The sequence below is a fragment of the Hippoglossus hippoglossus genome, chromosome 21 (genome assembly GCF_009819705.1).
Source record: "Hippoglossus hippoglossus isolate fHipHip1 chromosome 21, fHipHip1.pri, whole genome shotgun sequence".
NCBI classification, from domain to species: Eukaryota; Metazoa; Chordata; class Actinopteri; order Pleuronectiformes; family Pleuronectidae; genus Hippoglossus; species Hippoglossus hippoglossus.
The window spans coordinates 13,930,935-13,947,784 of record NC_047171.1 but is presented as its reverse complement, the minus strand read 5'-3'; the positions used below and the strand labels follow the sequence as shown (position 1 = coordinate 13,947,784).

At 43.7% G+C, this 16,850-nt stretch overlaps 2 protein-coding genes across 7 annotated transcripts in view; both read left to right on the top strand.

Moving 5' to 3' along the window:
• LOC117754988 (FERM, ARHGEF and pleckstrin domain-containing protein 1-like) overlaps positions 1-2,832 on the top strand; it is a 56,565-nt gene extending 53,733 nt beyond the window's left edge. For all 3 annotated transcript variants that reach the window (XM_034574379.1, XM_034574377.1, XM_034574378.1), the window contains exons 25-27: positions 76-183; positions 952-1,103; positions 1,588-2,832. In XM_034574379.1, the coding sequence (XP_034430270.1) occupies positions 76-183; positions 952-1,103; positions 1,588-1,669 (342 nt within the window). In that variant the 3' untranslated portion in view covers positions 1,670-2,832. The remainder of the gene's footprint in view (positions 1-75; positions 184-951; positions 1,104-1,587) is intronic.
• A 1,268-nt stretch (positions 2,833-4,100) lies between these two features.
• Positions 4,101-16,850, top strand: part of LOC117754766 (dedicator of cytokinesis protein 9-like) — a 77,752-nt gene continuing 65,002 nt past the window's right edge. For 3 of the 4 annotated variants that reach the window (XM_034573970.1, XM_034573971.1, XM_034573959.1), the window contains exon 1: positions 4,102-4,542. In XM_034573970.1, the coding sequence (XP_034429861.1) occupies positions 4,423-4,542 (120 nt within the window). In that variant the 5' untranslated portion in view covers positions 4,102-4,422. Of the gene's footprint in view, positions 4,543-16,850 lie in introns of all 4 variants that reach the window. The other variant, XM_034573963.1, reaches the window with a different exon arrangement.

Genomic DNA, 16,850 nt, shown 5'->3' with positions numbered 1-16,850 from the left:
TGTTTAAGAGCCTAAATGTCTATGACGTGGTTTTGTTGTTAATTTCAAACTTGTCCTTTTTTCCCTTATTTCCAGAATCAACTGTCAGGAAATTTACTGAGGAAGTTCAAGAACAGTAACGGTTGGCAGAAGCTCTGGGTGGTCTTCACCAACTTCAGCCTGTTTTTCTACAAATCTCACCAGGTGATTGTCCAGTGAACACAGAGAACACACCCCAGTCATTCCTCCTCCTCCTCCTCCTCCTCCTCCTCCTCCTCCTCCTCTTCCTCCTCGTTCTGAGCCTGTCAAAGGGTTTTTTCTCCTCTGGGCTGAGAAGCATCACACCTTTGTATTGAATGTCAAATCTCTGTGTCATATTAGTGGTGAACACACTTTCCCATGCTCTTTGTGCAACACATTCTGTGAGTTTTTCAGCATAAGCAAGTTTTAAATTCTGTAATCAATAAAAAATAATATTTTTATACTTCTTTTATAAAAAGAAGCATCAACCAGACAGCTCTTCCTGCTTTACATATTATAATTTGCTTATAAATAACAAGTTTAATGATTAAGCCAGTGGCCATTAACTGTAAACACAAGATGAGCCCAACACACAATATTAGCACTTCCAACACATACTATTATCATTTATTGCTGCAATGTTGAGGAGCTGAAACCCAATATTTTTTACTTTCTTATACAAGATGTATCAGTAGAGGAATCTTAAACCCTGAGTCTAGTTGGGGATTGTGACATTTTAGTTGTCTATTAGTTCTAAGCAGTTCCACCAATGAGACATTTCCTCTTTTTAAATAACAATTAAAAAGCTGTAAAACTATTCAGAAAACATCTTTTGAATATGTCTTCCACTGTTGGTCCTTATTTGAGCTATTTTTCTTTTATGCCACTGAGCCTTTTATTTACATGTCACTTTTAATTCAGTGTCCTTTATCATGTCTCTTGTCTCCTCAGGATGATTATCCACTGGCCAGCCTTCCTCTGCTGGGTTACTCTGTCACCGTCCCCTCAGACTCCGAAAACATTCACAAGGACTACGTCTTCAAACTGCATTTCAAGTCCCACGTCTATTACTTCCGAACGGAGAGTGAATATACTTTTGAGAGGTATTTATTGTCCACACTCGCATTTGCTAAAGCTGCTCTCAGACATGACCTCAGGGAAATATCAGGAAAATTAGGTCCAAACATTTTCTGGAGTTTCAAATGTTTTTTTACAACACATTGAGGACGGTCTTATCACCGAAAGCTCTATAATTCCGTTGACTCTCCAAGTTGACATCTTCGGCAACTTCTTCTACATTTATGGCTCCTCTTTTTCACCCTGAGATATTTGTATTATTCCAGTTTTGCATCCGTCTATGTTAGAAACATCATCACACATCAACATTTTCCTGCGGCTTTCTCACATGGGCTCACTTGGAAAATGTCCGGAGCAACTGACTCAGACATTTGCGTTTTTACATACAGCCCAAGCAGGAAATTTCAAATAAAACTGTCCAGAGTTCAGTGCATGTCTGAAAGCAGCTTTTGCCGTTTTGTGGCATCCCGGACGTCAGAGGACTCATGAAGCATCTCTCTCTGCCCACAGGTGGATGGAGGTCATCCGCAGCGCCACGGTCCCCTCCGGCCGCGCTCGCTTCCTGAACAACAAGGAGTCTCATCTTCACTGAGTCGACTCGCTTCCACACACTTGTCTCCTTCGGGTGGCGTCCGCTCTTCCTCCCCCACCCCCCCCCTCCTGGACTCTTTGCTTTTTTCTTGTCTACATACAGTATATCCGGGACATTTGTACACGTGTCCATGCACATTTGGTGCTTTTTAATGCTTTAATGGTGACATGTCCGCTGGTTTAGACTGCATCAGAGACTGCATTTTTTTGGCATTTTTACTCTCAACTCTGAAACCTCTTTTTACGGATGTCATTTTATACTGTTTTCTAATGGTCTCAACCACTTCTTATCTTTCTGGTTTTAACATTTTTGCCATCAGCAGGAACATGTTGATATAGAAGCTCAGCATTCTTTCATAGATGGTTAAACTATCACTACATTGTCACAACACTTTTGTCTACTTGGTTCATTTTATTAAAAACAGCTGCTTTGAAAACTGTCTTGCCAACTTGGTGCCAAAACTGGTTTATAGCGACATCCTGGACTTTTTAACGGTATTTTGTTACACTGGGGATAAAGAAGCGTCTCCTATGCTACAAACCATGTCATTTAAAATCATGTAAAACAGGCCACCTTTTAAAGGTCAACGCTGTGTTCGCATCCGGACCGGCACAATGTGTTCTTGTTTTAAAAAAAAAAAGAAAGTGATGAAAATATGAAATTATTTTTGTTGTATTATTCAACATAATCCTAGGATTGATCACGATGTGGCCAGAGGTAGCTGCCATCACCACTAACTCCATTTCAAGTAAATATTCTATCTGCTGATGTTTGTTGTACGAATAGGTCTCAAGACTGTTTATCTTCTTTTGAAATCTTCCGTTTCCCTTCGGCAGTGAAATGACAAAATGTGAGAAATGTTCATAATCATCGTATTATGAAGACGTGTGTCAGTGAAAGCTTTAAAGATTATGTGTGAGACAAAATAGAAACTTTCAGTTCTAAGTGCTGTCGCCCTCACTGAACTACAGGCTGCCTCCTGAACGAAGACGCCCACATATTTTTATGGGTATAAATGAATGGAAATGTGCATTCGACAGGGTTTTGCAGTGAAGTGAATGAGACGGAAAAAACCTCTGTTCTGCTTTGGAATCGCAGCGTTTTTCCAGACGTCAGAGAGCTCTGTGGAAATGAAAGCAATAAAACACATATTCACACTTTGATTTGTGTTCGCTTGTGTTTTGTGTTGCAGCTCCACAGGCAGGAGACTTGTTTGTTACGAGTGTGTTTACAGCTGTGACCTACAGATGGCGTCATTCATCAAGAAGTTTGCTTCAGCCACACTGCTATAGCATTGTATAGTGTGGTGTTCTATAGCAATGCAAACAATGACAAGCAATGTGCAGAGCCTTGTTTTTGTTCTGTACAGTGAATGCTGTCTGGCTCAAAATTAAAAAATCTTTTTTATTTTCAAACCATCTAAACCTGCACAAGGTTTTCATGTTGAAACAGAGACTAATGCGTATCCCAGCATCGAGACACACCGGAACTACATTATGATTTTAGAAAGCTCAGATATGAAATCTTGATGAAGTACCAGTGTGTGTGTGTGTGTGTGTGTGTGTGTAACCTTATAACTCTAATAGATGACATAAAGATGTTTTGTTAAAGGAATAAGGTAATTTCAAAAGATAATGTTTTAAGCAACATACAATATTGCAATGCGGTTTCAGGCACAATATCCTCTAATCTACTGCCTGTCCGCGTGTACACATGTGTACGTACTTTTACAGAAATCTTTGTGAGGACCATTTTGAGCCTAGAACCTAAGCCTGAGGACATTACTGGAAAGTGACCAGACCAGGCGTTTTAAGACGTGCTTTTAGGTATGAGGTTAGAATTAGGTTGAGGTTAGGGTTCTGAGCTAGGGGGATAAATTATACTAGTGAGTGTCATCACCAAGATAGAAATATAAGGTGTGTGTGTGGGTGTGGGTGTGTGTGTGGTCTGGGTATTACTCATGTTGTGGGGATCTAAACCTGTTTACAGAGTCACATTATGGGGACTTGTCTTCCTCCAACTTACAACTTATAGCACTAAAGCTCATATTTGGTGTTAATCAATCACATAAAAGTCTTGTATAGTAAATCTAATCTGTTCTGCTTCTATCAACCAGCTTGATTAGATGATATTTACCCACTTTTATTCTCTGGTTATTCAGTGAAAATATCCTTTGGTGTAAGTTACAAGCGGTTATAATCAGAGACAGAAACTCAACTAAACATGTTTTAACAATGACCCTGTTCTCCAGAGTTGGGATTTTTTTGTCGTCATAGGAAAATATTGATTCAGTCATTCATGCGGTTAAATACTCACTGTCCAAAGTCCAGGCTCAGCACGCACGCACGCACGCGCACAAACACACACACAAGCACGCCAGTGGGCGGGCCTTTACGCCGGTAAGGGGCGGAGCGCGCCGAGGAGGCAACCAGCAGATTAAACACCTCCTGTGTTTCTGTTTGGCGCTGAACGAGCAGTACAACTCTCGTGGAGAGGAGACTCCTAACATGACAACACGCGGGAGAAGACCGAGCTGAACGCGTTCACTTTTTAAAGACGACAACCATGAGACTCGGAGGTTGGAGCGAGGCGACCGCCGCGCCACAACATGAGTCAGCCTCAAACTAGCTGTGCGCAGTACTTGTGTGGATCCGAGAGACGGGTAACAAACCGGGGATGACCCTCCTGTAAAGCCTGCTTCCTTCAACTCGGGATTTCGGACGTGTCATTGATGCAAAGTGTTGCGCGCAGCGATGGCGACGACTCCTGCGCACCCGGAGACCAGGAGATTTACGCGTGGTCTGGGTAAACCCGGCACCGCGGCCGAGCTCAGGCAGAGCGTCTCGGAGGTGGTGAGGACGTCCGTGCTGATTGTAAGTCCACACCTCCTCCTCCTCCTCCTCTTCCACCTCTTTAACACTGTGTTATAATGTCTGCCTAAACCGCTGTGCGGCAGGAGGTCACCTGAGTTCTCACGCACATTGAAGAGGCAGCTGAGTTTGGACCAGCCAGGTGGGAACACGTGGGCTTCAAGGGTGGACAAGTACAGGTCAAAGTATGAGGGAGTGACTCTGACCTGCACATGTGAGACTAGTGTTTATATGGGACTGAAGAATGGAGTTAGTGGAGTTTTCCATGTGGAATTTTGCCTATATGGCACAATTTTCAAAATACTTTTCTTTGTAGCGTATACAGAACATTTGATACTCTCTGCAAACTTTGATCCAAAGTCACAAAGTCACTCCACACCTTCACTTTCATCCTCACTTCTTCCATTCAGCCCAAGTGTCTTATTTCCCTCAGAGGCCATAAAGAATCAGTGCATGATCGAGGTGTTTTGTACTCTGTGTCTCCGGGAGGCACTGAGATGCCACATTACCTCCTCACAGGGGAAAGCATGTGTCTTGGATTTCACGCTCCAGGCCGTGTCCAGTGACACTGACATAATGCTGAATTGAACCGTCCACTTTGAGAACATCTGGGTGACGAGGACCTGCACCGTACCTCCTCGGTATCAGCTTTCCACAGAGGAAGAAAGGAGTCGAGCCCTTTGTTGTGTCCGAGTGTGTTTGGGTGTTTGCTTCTTCTCCGTCTGATTGCTCCAGTATTTTCAGGAAGAAGTTGCTAGGTGACTGAAACGTACACCGGCCAGGCCCCTCTGTCAGGGAAATGGAATCCTGAGTCAGGATTCCAGACATCCAACCACACCTTCTTATTATTTATTCATTCTGTCCCTGGTGCACTGCCAGATGCCCGAGGGAAGAGAGCAGGGATGGATCCAAGAATGCATGTTGAGAAATCAGCAGGCTGAAGGAGCGCTGAGCAAACTTGAAGTTCTGGGACTTTCCTTTTGTGTTTGTATCAGCAGGAGTTGAGCAGATCATTCGTTTGGTAAACTTGTTGGCAGAAACCTTTTGAATGAATTTTTTTTTCATTTTGCATGGTGGTCTTCTTGCAAATATTTGTTGTCATTTTACGTCCTTTGGTTGGGTTTGGGGATTCTTGTTCATGTCTCACTGTTCGTTTTTCATCTCTTTGTTGTAGTTTCTCGTCTCTGTGATCGTTTCGCATTTCTTTGTGGTGGTGGTGGTTGTGTTGTCTCTCTTTGTAATTATATTGTGCGACAATGTGTCCATTTTCTCTGTCTTTGTGGTTGTTTTTGTGACTTTCCAACAAGAAATATCCACACTCCATCCACTGGTTCTGGTCCGTGGGGCCCGTGCCACCTTTTCGTCATTTGTCTGGCCCCGCCCCTGGATATGTGAGCTATAGGGATGGAGCATATGGACGGACGTGTTGTGGAGTTCAAGTGTTTGCTCAAGCTTCTCAGTGGGACAAGAATGTTTCTGCACACACAAGACCTCTGTCCATGCAGTTTATAATTAATTCCTGCATGAAAAGTGTACACAGCAGTGGAGGGATGCAGGGACAATAAAGGGAAGATTGTGGCCATCGTCACCCGGTCTGATTCCTATGATAATGTTTTTTTGACTTGAAACACAAATGTTTCTGTCTTTGAAAGCATCCAGAGAGAAGCAACTTCAGAAGATCGTACAGACATATCTACGTATCATGCAGACATTTCAAGTCAAGTGCACAGTGCTGCTTGTGCATTTTCACCAAGACTCACACTGGCCAGAGCCTCTTTGTTTATTGTTTGAGTGGAGAGCAGAGAGACGTGTAACAGGCCAGAGCGCTCAGCTGAGCCGTCCCTCTGTGTCCCCCCCACTGCAGCCTGAGAACACTGTCAGCTCCATGACAGCTGTCATCGGCTTTGAATTTGTTTTCAACGCTTAGTTGCAACACAAGACACTTCCCTGCTACCTCTACATTATTTAGAGTAACGTGTTAAAGGTAATTTATTCCTGAAACACTTATTTGTTGAAATCCTCTTCACGTCCCGATAAGCATTAGTAAATTAAGTTGCCTAAAAAAGTTGGTGCCTGTGGCCTTCACACTGCTGTAATAATAGAGTGGGACACGGAAAAGTCGTCTCCTAGCAGTGGTCAGGCAGTGTAGCTTTGTGTGTTTTCAGTTTGCAGCTTGTGAGGATGTATCGGTTGCATTTGTAAGTGTAGCCTGCCCTTCGTAGCTTTTCCAGGATTACCAATCCCAGTGTGTAGTGTTTTGTTGGGACTTTCTTCAACTGTCCGCCCTCCATGGGCTTTAGACGTCAGTAATGTATTGGCTGTATGGGCATATGACAAATCAATGACAGTTGGTTGATGTTTATGTTGTGTGCACATTGTATGAAGCAGCTGGGGAGCAGTTGTGTAATTGTAATCGATAGTCCTAACTGCGTGCCACCTACTGGTGACGCACTGAGATCCTGAGTGTTCCTGCCGTGTGGCTGACCCACACATGTGGAGGTGCCCACCAGATGGGCGTTATTATGTAAGAGTGATGCCATTAAGTGTCCACGGCAACACACACACATAACTGACACACTTTGCGACCGTGAGGGAAAGTGGAGCTCTGGTGTGTGTGTACGTGTGTGTGTGTGAGAGAAACAAACATTACAATGTTGCAATGCAGACAAACCATCAACAGAGTACACATGTTGCTACTTAGCCCCGTTGTTAGGCATTAAAACTTTGTGGGAAAAGTCCCATTTGCAGGCTGAGCTGCTCTGACAGGATTCTCTGTGCCTCATGGAAGCGTTTTGTGTTTCTGTAGATGGCCGATGGACATTTTAGATGCTTTTTAATCTCTTTGGCAGGTGTACAGCATTTTTCCTGTCTTATGTTTCCTCCCAATCAAAACGTTGAGAAGCCGAGGTCGTTCATCCTCACTTGATGCATGTAAACGCCCCATTTCCAATCTCTTTTACCTGCTCTTACCTGAGCGACGTCTTCCTGCATCGTGTGACGTTACATTTTGTTTGCTCCAGTCAAACATTCCTGCAGTGCTTTGAAGAGAGTGTTAGATTTTCTGAGGTCAACATTACGAATCACGGCCTCGTCTGCTGCTTTGCAAGTTAAACTACAGTACGCTCTTGATCGCACTTTTTTCCCCCCAGGATTACCTAATTTTCAGTAAGTGTGTCACAGACTTTTTTCAACTCCTAGTTCTGCCTGAACATGTCTGTGCTGATCGTTAGCAGAGATAAAGTCATGTTCTCTCATGACCTGAAAGCTTGGGTTTGTTCTTCATGTCATTCAACAAACAATGTGTTTGGTAGATTTCAAGATTCACCTGGAAGAACCGGAATTAGTTGAGTGACTATAAAGGTAAAAGTTTGATAACCTCTCATCGTGTATCATTGGTTCTACCAAATTGCAAGAAACTAAAGCGGATGTCATATCGAAGCGGTCAGAAGATTACGGGCCTGTCGATGGTGTGAGGCCGAAGCAGCTCGACCACCCTCTGTACTCCTCGGTCTCAGTATGTTGGTATCAGACTAACAGGCTGCATGAGTTGCCTTTGTTAGTGTGACAGTAAATGCTGAACAACAAACCCAGGGGGGTAGAGATGCGAGCGAGTTCCCCGAATGGGTCAATAATACATGAGGCTGCTCTTGTAACCAGTGCACCCATTAAAACGCTCTCTCTTTCCTCTGCTGAGGATTGTACGAGAACAAAACTTTGATAACACTGGGTTTAAAATTCCAAACTAAACTTTCCCAGCATCTCAATGTGTCTTGTGTAAATCTCCTCGTTCAGAAATTGGAATGTTACTCTTCGTCCTATCAGGGCGGTTTCTACTCAAGAAAAGTTCCCCAGGTTTTCAAAGGAAGGCGTGGGGAGAGATGCAAAGAAACTGCATGAGGTGAAAGGGACCGGTGTAAGCAGGTGATCTGAAAATAACAGGAAGTTATTCATTGTACTAATCGACACGATTGCAGCAACAGCAGCATTGATGCAGAGTTCACTTCCTGTATATGTTTTTGCCAATTTTGATGGCTAAACCATTGAAAACTAGAGCAGTGCCTGTTCTAAACCTGCCTGTTTGGAACAGGTTGTTTGGCCTGTGGTGGCAGCTTTGTGAAACTGTCAAAGTGACCTGCAGAAAAGGAATTGCAGTAAGTGGAGACCGGCTGCAGGACTCAGTCCGCAGAATCCCGAAGCTGCACCTCCACTCAGTATGCAGAACTCCGAACTGGTGAATCAGTTGTCGTGAACGCACCAGTTAAAGTGCTCGACTAGTAATCGATCCCAGCCGCTAATGCTATAGAGCTCTGGTCTCGTTTATTCCAAGTGTCCAAATCAGAACATTCAACACTGCACTTCCTCAGGCCCTTTAAAAAATACACATGCCGCCTGTGAAGCCGATAATATGAACGGTTCTCGAGATATTTGAGCCACAGACACAGACAGAGATTTCTGGGATTATAAGATCGATGACTGAAAGATTTTGTTTTTTTCAGTTTTCGTAGAGAAGGAGAAGTCCTGGTGTGGTACGTCAGATGACTTGTTGTCATGTGGAAACTTGGGCAGAGTCCCTTCTACCTAACAACCATGGAGACGAGACACACCAGCTGTTAGAGAGTTTATGGTCTCTAAATGTTTTTAAGTGAATGCTCCGAATGTGTAAATGCATCCCACAGTAACCGAGGTGGAAAAGTTTCAACTCTGCGAGACCCAAGCACTGAGCAGTGACACATTGTTTGTGGGGCGAAGGCTTCAGGGAAAGTGAGAAATGAAACACACCCATCAAACTCACTATAAAATTTGTCTGCTTGGGTTCGGGCATGCCTCTTGGCAGTTGTGGTTTTAATCTAAACCAGATTCGCCACTCTCTCAGCCAGAGTGGGAAACTGGAGAGAACTCCTCAGCTGAGCACGTATCGGGATAATATAGAGCACTCTGTCAGAAACCGAAAAGTTTTCCTCCGTCCAGCTCGGACCGAGTCTGGTTGGTGCACATAAATCCTGCGGTAACCAAGCCAACGCAAAAAATCCGGTGGCCAGACAGACAGATTTGGTTCCAGTGCAAATGAAAACTGATTAAACATCATGGACATGAAGAGCACTTGGCTTATCTCTGTGGGACAGCTGTTGGTCAATTGCCTCATTGTGCCAGAATATATTTCAACATGTTAAAAAATAAAGAGAGTTTAATGTGAACGTCAATCAAAGACTGAATCCAAATAATTGGTTTGTGCTCACATCAGGAGATTATTTAACATTTTCTTTGCTGGGTTTGGGAAATAGTGTAATAATTAGTTTTTCTTTCTTTTAAATTTAACCTTGACCTTGACAAAACAACACAAGGGGGACAGGAACCGTGAACACAGGTGGGAGGTACGGGCAGGATGCAGGTGGACACGGCTACATGCTGTCGCTACCATCAAACACTGCGCGGATGAGTAAGAGCATGCACCAAACATGCATTTTGTTGTCGTGTATAACATAGACCAGACTATGAACATTTTATTTAAATGGAATAATGATTGTGACATGAGCCGTAGTTCTTGTAGCCAGTAGGTGGCGCTATAACTGAATATTGCTATGTAGATGATTTCAGGCAGAGACTTTTAGCAAACACATAAAGTTTCGAGCAGACTGGACGAAATATGCTTGAGTTACAACGTACTTCCTGGTCCATGGCAAAAAATCTAAACTCACGTGCTACCATGGCAACACACCATTTTACAAAAACTCAATTCTCATAATGTGGCATCAAGTTCTTGAGGCTTTATAGGTGGATAATAATAATCTTAAATATGAATAACCTACAACTATAATAATGTTAATAGTCTTATTATAATAATACAAAGAATCTTACAAATAGTAATAAGAATGATTATGTTATATTAAATAATGTTTTGCTACTTTTGTCCTCTATATAATCTGTGTACAGTGTAATCTGTAATCCATTGATTTCTGCTTCAGTGGCTTCACACTGACATCCACGTCTGTGCTCTGATTTCATGGTTGTTACATAATGTTCTCATTTTTTATTGGCATTTCCACTCCGCAGCTGTGCTTTGGGTAGAGTATTGTATGTAAAGATGGATGTCAGAGTTGTTTTACATTTCTTTTTCTTTTCTCAGAATAGAGGGATAGAGGAATAGTCACTGGCACCTTGAGTTAAGTCTCCGAGCTCTTTCCATCCTGTCCGAGCGGGAAGTGCCCATAACTTCCTGTCTTTCATCAGCGTGTGGGAGAGCAGGGGCCTGTCTTTTCCTAGATAGAGCAGGTTTCCTGTCGGCTGTATTTGGGCTGAGCAGAAGTTTCGGGCAGGGCTCGCTCTTGAACCGCCCACTCCGTCTGAGCGTTCTGCCTGATGGAGCACGGCTGTTTTGGAGCTCAGGAGAGGTTACCATAACAAAGTGGCTGCCGAGAAGCGTGGCCAGTGGTTGTTTTCCTGTCAGCGAGTGTATGTGCGGCAGCGCTCTGGACGTGTTATACACTCACCTCCACAGAACACGTGAATTCCCCAAATTCCCCAAATCCGACAGGTCTCAACTTGCCTGTTCCAGTTTTCAATTATTCCTAAAACAATGATGACAATGAAGGAGTTTCTCTGTGTCCCGTCATGGCTTGTTGCTGAGGAGCAGTTTGTTTTGATGAAGGCAGGAATCATTTCTCTGCACCTCTGACGGCTTGTTTGTCTTTGGCACTCTCTTATTCATCCAAATGGTGACTAGTGCGGCGCCACTGGGTGGTTGCTGTTACAGAAGCATCCCAGCATTGCTTTTAATAAGCTCCCTTCATACATTTAGCACATCACTGTGAATCCAAGTTCCTGTCACACTTGTACAGGAACTATGGAGCCACAGAGCCACGGATGCATGCAGTACATTATCATCAACAAAGTAGCAATAAAGTGGGGCATTGGTTTGCTTCCATCCTTGAGGCCATTAACGTTGCTATTTTTGAGTCAGCCGGGCACACACACACACACACACACACACACACACACACACACACACACACACACACACACACACACACACACACACACCAACGTGCATCTGTGCAAGACTTACTGATCCTCAACCCCCCTGGCTTTTATTCTCCTCTGACTGTTATGCGGTTAATCTCGTTTGTCTTTCTCTGTAAACTGATAGCAACTCTGCCATCATCATCTCTGATGCAATAAGCAACAGAGGATTTGAATGAATAGAATAGAGATCGAAGTTTACATGTTGCACAAATGACTTCAAGACATCTGTCGGGTATCTTTGAAGTCCGGCTGAAGAAGAGTTTGTAGCCATGCTGGCAGCATGAGTGGTGATTATTGGTCAGTCCACCCCAATCGATGCAGGGGGCATAACTCCGCCAAGGCCCATTTGTCCCCTTACATTTAATAAAGCTCCACCAAATTGCTGACCAAAATATGCCTGTTCTTTTTCATCAATATCAATGCATTATTCCCTGGGAAAACAATACAAATGTAAATCTCACAATGTCATAGAAAGTGAGGAAAAATGTGCCCCTTTGTCTGGATCACCTGACTTTTCCTCAGTGCTAAATATCTTCCTTTAAGGAAAGTGTTGACACTGAATTAGACCCAGTTAATTGCTGTTTCCTAAGCTCTGTCCCTTTTGTTTGTTGGTTTGTTTGTGTGTGAGCAAGATTGCCAAAAAACAACTGAACAGATTTCCACGAAACTTGGTGGAAGGATGTGGTATGGGTCAGGAAAGAATCCATTACATTTTGGTGCAGATCTGGATCAGGGGAAAGGTCCAGGAAATGGCTTTCACTTTTCCTTCGATTGTGAGTTAGGGCATTTTTCAACATTTTCGGGAATTTTCCCAGGGAATAATTGTGGCGTCATATAAAAAAAAACCTGTTCAATGAAAGAGAAATGCAGTATGTGAAGTGAAGGTGGACACTGCTCCGCCTGCCATCACTGATTCATTCATTTTGCGAGCGGTCACCCAGAGTATTAGCCATGAGGTGACACCGGCCGAGTCTAAAGCACCACACGCACCCGACCCACAGATTAAGCTCATCGGATTAAAGCCCTGAAAAGCACTACAGCACTCCTGACTGGAGACCGGGCAACACATCCACGTTGGCTGGTGGAGAAATGTCTAGAAAGAGCAGACTAACGACTTGCACATTTCCTTTTAAGTCCTTGTGTCTGTGCGTTATTTTCTTCTGAGGTGCCTCCTCAATTTGTCTATAAAAGTAACGTTTCCCTCCCATGCTTCACTGCAACTGACCATTAACGTGTAATTGGCGGGATATGCTGCTACCGTAACAGAGGAGATTGAAGGGTGCGCTGCCGAATAACACACGTAACCTTGTCATTATTTTTTTTCCTCGCTTGATGGATGGCATTTTCTCCATTTTTGAGTCGGTGCCAATAATAGGATTTGCTTTCTGCTCCGTGCGGAGCATCACTCTTCTACTGGATGAGTGTGGGGTTGACGTGATTCTTTGATGTGCTGTAACCGTATGCTACACTCCAGCGTTGTTTGAACTCTGATACCCTTGATGAACATGAGTTCTTGTACTAAAAGTGTTATTTTTAGCCATGCCAGTGGCGTAGCTCCATAGGTGTAGCAATGTCAGTCCATTATTCTGTCGGTTCACTATAAATATCCAAGCAACTGCTGACTTTATTGTCATGGGACTTTGTACAGACGTTAATGTTCCCAGGGATGAATATAGCCATGCTCTGGAGTCAGGAAATTTTACATATGTGAGAAAGCAAAAGTGCGAGTTGGTTGCTGCAGACAGTTTCTTGAACCCTTCCTGCCAGCCCCCCGGAACATACAGACATTCAGATTCAGACATGAAACGGGAAGAATAGAAATTTCGCAGGATGAAAAAATGGTGCCATACTTCCTCAACTTGCAAAAGACATTCGAGAACTTTGGCAATAAGGGCCTGTGTCGTTTTGCTGTAAAACAAAAACACAGCACCCTCGTCTCAATCTTCTGGAAATGTTCCTGTTCTTGTGAACGTGTCCGACCCGCACAATCTGCTGCTGCGTTCTTCATAATGTGAAAGACAATCTCCAGAAAGTGTTCGGACCCAATTTTTCATGTCTGCAAACGTCTCTCATGACTTTGGCGATCCCCTGTCTTTTACCGTAACGTTCAGAAAAAGCAAATATTTGTGAAATATCTCAAGCACATATACAATTTTCAACTTACAAGTTCAAACTTTCTATTTGTCCAACACTTTGCTTAAAAGGGATAAAGGGATAACCCTTAATGAACAAACACATTTCCTCCTTTTGTTCTTTAGTCTCTTCTGTGTGACTAATGGGACTCGCAGGGTTTAGTGTCAGGCTGAAGGCCCACTCTCTATAGGTTGATCTGCTTTGGACACTATATCTCTCCTTCTGTTCCCTCCGACATCGTGCTGACCTCCCTTTCACACTCTCCATGCAGATCACACCAGGATCAGCTGCTGTCGGATGTGGCGAAACCCAGAGGGATGGATTAGCATACAATTAGCCCACACAAAAGCCAGTTTCCCATTGAGATTTAGAGCTAATACCTTTATAAAGGATTCATGAATAGCATGAAAACTGACCCGATTAAAAGTTTTGTAGTTAAAATGCCGCTGGAGGCAGAGGAGAGGCAGATATTAGGTTTGTTTTTCACTGGAATAGAAATGATTGTCAAGTGTTTCTTTCCTCTGCATTGAAGATGGAGGGCTTCTGTCAGGAACTACTTAACATTCCTGCTCCGTGCTGCGATCTGACCGCTATGAAAGTTACTATTGACGCAGTTATCGTTCATCTGGGATTTCCCTGAAAGTTCAGGCCACTTATTCCAGTCCACCGGGGCAGCCGAGCGGAGGCGGGTAAATGCAGCGTTATGTAAACAGATAGAAGTCAGAGGTTCCTCAGCGTGGCGTTAACCCTGCCCCGTGATGTTTCCCACAGTGCCTGCTGTTTGCTTGATTAAACCGAAGTTTAAACCTCTGCACTCCTCGGCGCTCGCTCTCGTGGGTTTGTGCAGCGTGTGGATGGGACCTGCCGCAGCCCGAGGGGATAAACTGTAATGACTTTTCACCAGTGTCGGCCGCATAGTTGACATTCCTCGCTCTCACACGCCGTAGGCCGGAGAGGGCGGGAGCGGGAGGGGCACAACCTACAGAGGGTGGAGCTGAGGAGATCGTGGTTTTGGAGGCAGGGTTTTCATCCCACCTTTTGAATTTCTATATAAACTTAGTTCTGATACAAATTCTCCCGACCTCCGAGGCCTCTCCTCCGGCTATTAAATTCAACAAAGATAAAATGCTAATATATATGTATAAATAAAAAAATTTAAACTGGTTTCTTTTTAGCAGTCAATTGTATTTCATAACATTGTGATATGCTTTTTTTTTAAATATGAACTTTTAATTTCAAAAGTTGGCAGTAACTCTTGCCATCAGATAAATGCAGTAATCCAGTATTTTCCTCCTAAATGAGTTGAGGTATGTATGTTTTTATGTGTCATAAAATTAAATTACTCCAGTAAAGTAGAAGCAGCTTATAACTGTACTTGACACATAAGTAAAGTTGCTCAGCTTCTTTCCTCCACTGGCTGAGACACATTCTGTCCAACACGGTTACAGTACAACGTTCAGACAAGTTATTCAATGCAAAATTAATTTTCATGAGTTGCCCATTCAAGAAACATTTACATGAAACACTGAGCTCCCTCTTATTTTCTTTGAAAGCCGAAACGAGCCCATTGTGCGCTCTCAGCCCACGATAAACAACTGAGCTCTGTATAGAGTGACAACTGCACTGAGGTTTGAGGCCTTTTATACATACAAATTCGGTTCGCCTGCTGTTGTGTTAGCTGACATTCAGAAAAATGAGACGGAGAAACACCAGACAATAGCTTGAAGACATTAATGGGAGTGTTACGCAGGAGGAAGTCATGTGACCTCGGTGATAACTGTTTGGGTTTTCTGTCAGGGTCTGTAGCTACAGCAGAGACGGAGCTCTCCTCCACGCTGTTTATGTTTGCTCCCTGTTTGTTTTGCAGGGATTTAACATGAGGAGGCAGGGTTGTACTGAGTGTGCTTCTGTGCTACCGTAAGGTCCCTCGCCTGGAGGGATAAATAAAGTTAGCGCTGTGGTGTTGATGGAGGTGCGGCTGTGCGCCTGAAGGCCTGTTTTTAATCACACTGGTTTGTGATGGCGGTAAACAAAGCGATCCTGGACCCTGAACAGTGCAACGCTGACACTCGTGTTATGTTGTACTGAAGTGGCTAAAAACAGGCGCCCTGCAGGATGGTGAGCGCTTTGAACACGCAGGATCACATCCCTGTTCTTCAGCGTGCACACCGCCATGCAGATAAACAGCCCAATATCCCTGACTTGACTTAATCTCCAATTAGAGACTCTACTCGACGCCAACCCCCACTCACAGAGCAGTGTGCTGAATCTACTACAACCATCTGATCAGCTGCGATCAACGTTTGTGTGTCACAAAATCGGAGAAAACACGAGAAAGTCCATTGACAGCCCTTCTGCGTTGTTTCAAAAATATTTCATACGAAGTATTGCACGACAGATAAACCTCCTGAGCCATTTTTGAACTTGGATTGATGGATTCTATTTGCGGCGATTATTCATTTTTTCCTTTTCTTGACACTTTGTCAAGTGACTCACTTAAGACTCGCAGAAATGTCAAATCCATCTTAGTTGCCATAGCAGCCACCCTGCTCATTGAGGTATTAGCCTGATCCGTGAGGCAAGTTAAATCTCACAAAATGCCAACTACAGGGGCCGGATCAGCAGCAAATAATGAGATTTCTTTTTTCTTCTTGCCATGAGAGAGTTCTGCTGCACCGTGTGTGAGGGACTGTTGTGAAAAAAGTGAAAAGTGATGGAGACAAAGCGTGTAGTTCAATATTGACTGTCCAAGTGGAGCTGTTCTAAAACAGGGATGTATCCCATAACATGTGTTTCCTCTGTCAGGAAGGGTGGGGACCTCTGAGAGGGGGGTGTCGGGGCGTGGCTTGTGACTCGGTCCAGTACCAGCAAATGTGGCTCCAACAGGAAGAAGGCGGTGAACCACTCCTGGATTTTTTTTAAAGCCAGACCCACGTGTGTCAAGCAATGAAAAATAACCACACGGCTGATAAATTACTAATGACAACAGATTTAGTTTTTCATTGTTTGACTAAATTCATCCTGAAAACTAAAGTGCACATTTATTGCATCAGTGTATTATGCACAATTAGAGTTCCCTGATTTACTGGATGCAACTGGTATTTGAGGTACAAATTGGTAACCATCCATTATCCATAGCACTGGAGCGAATCACAGCA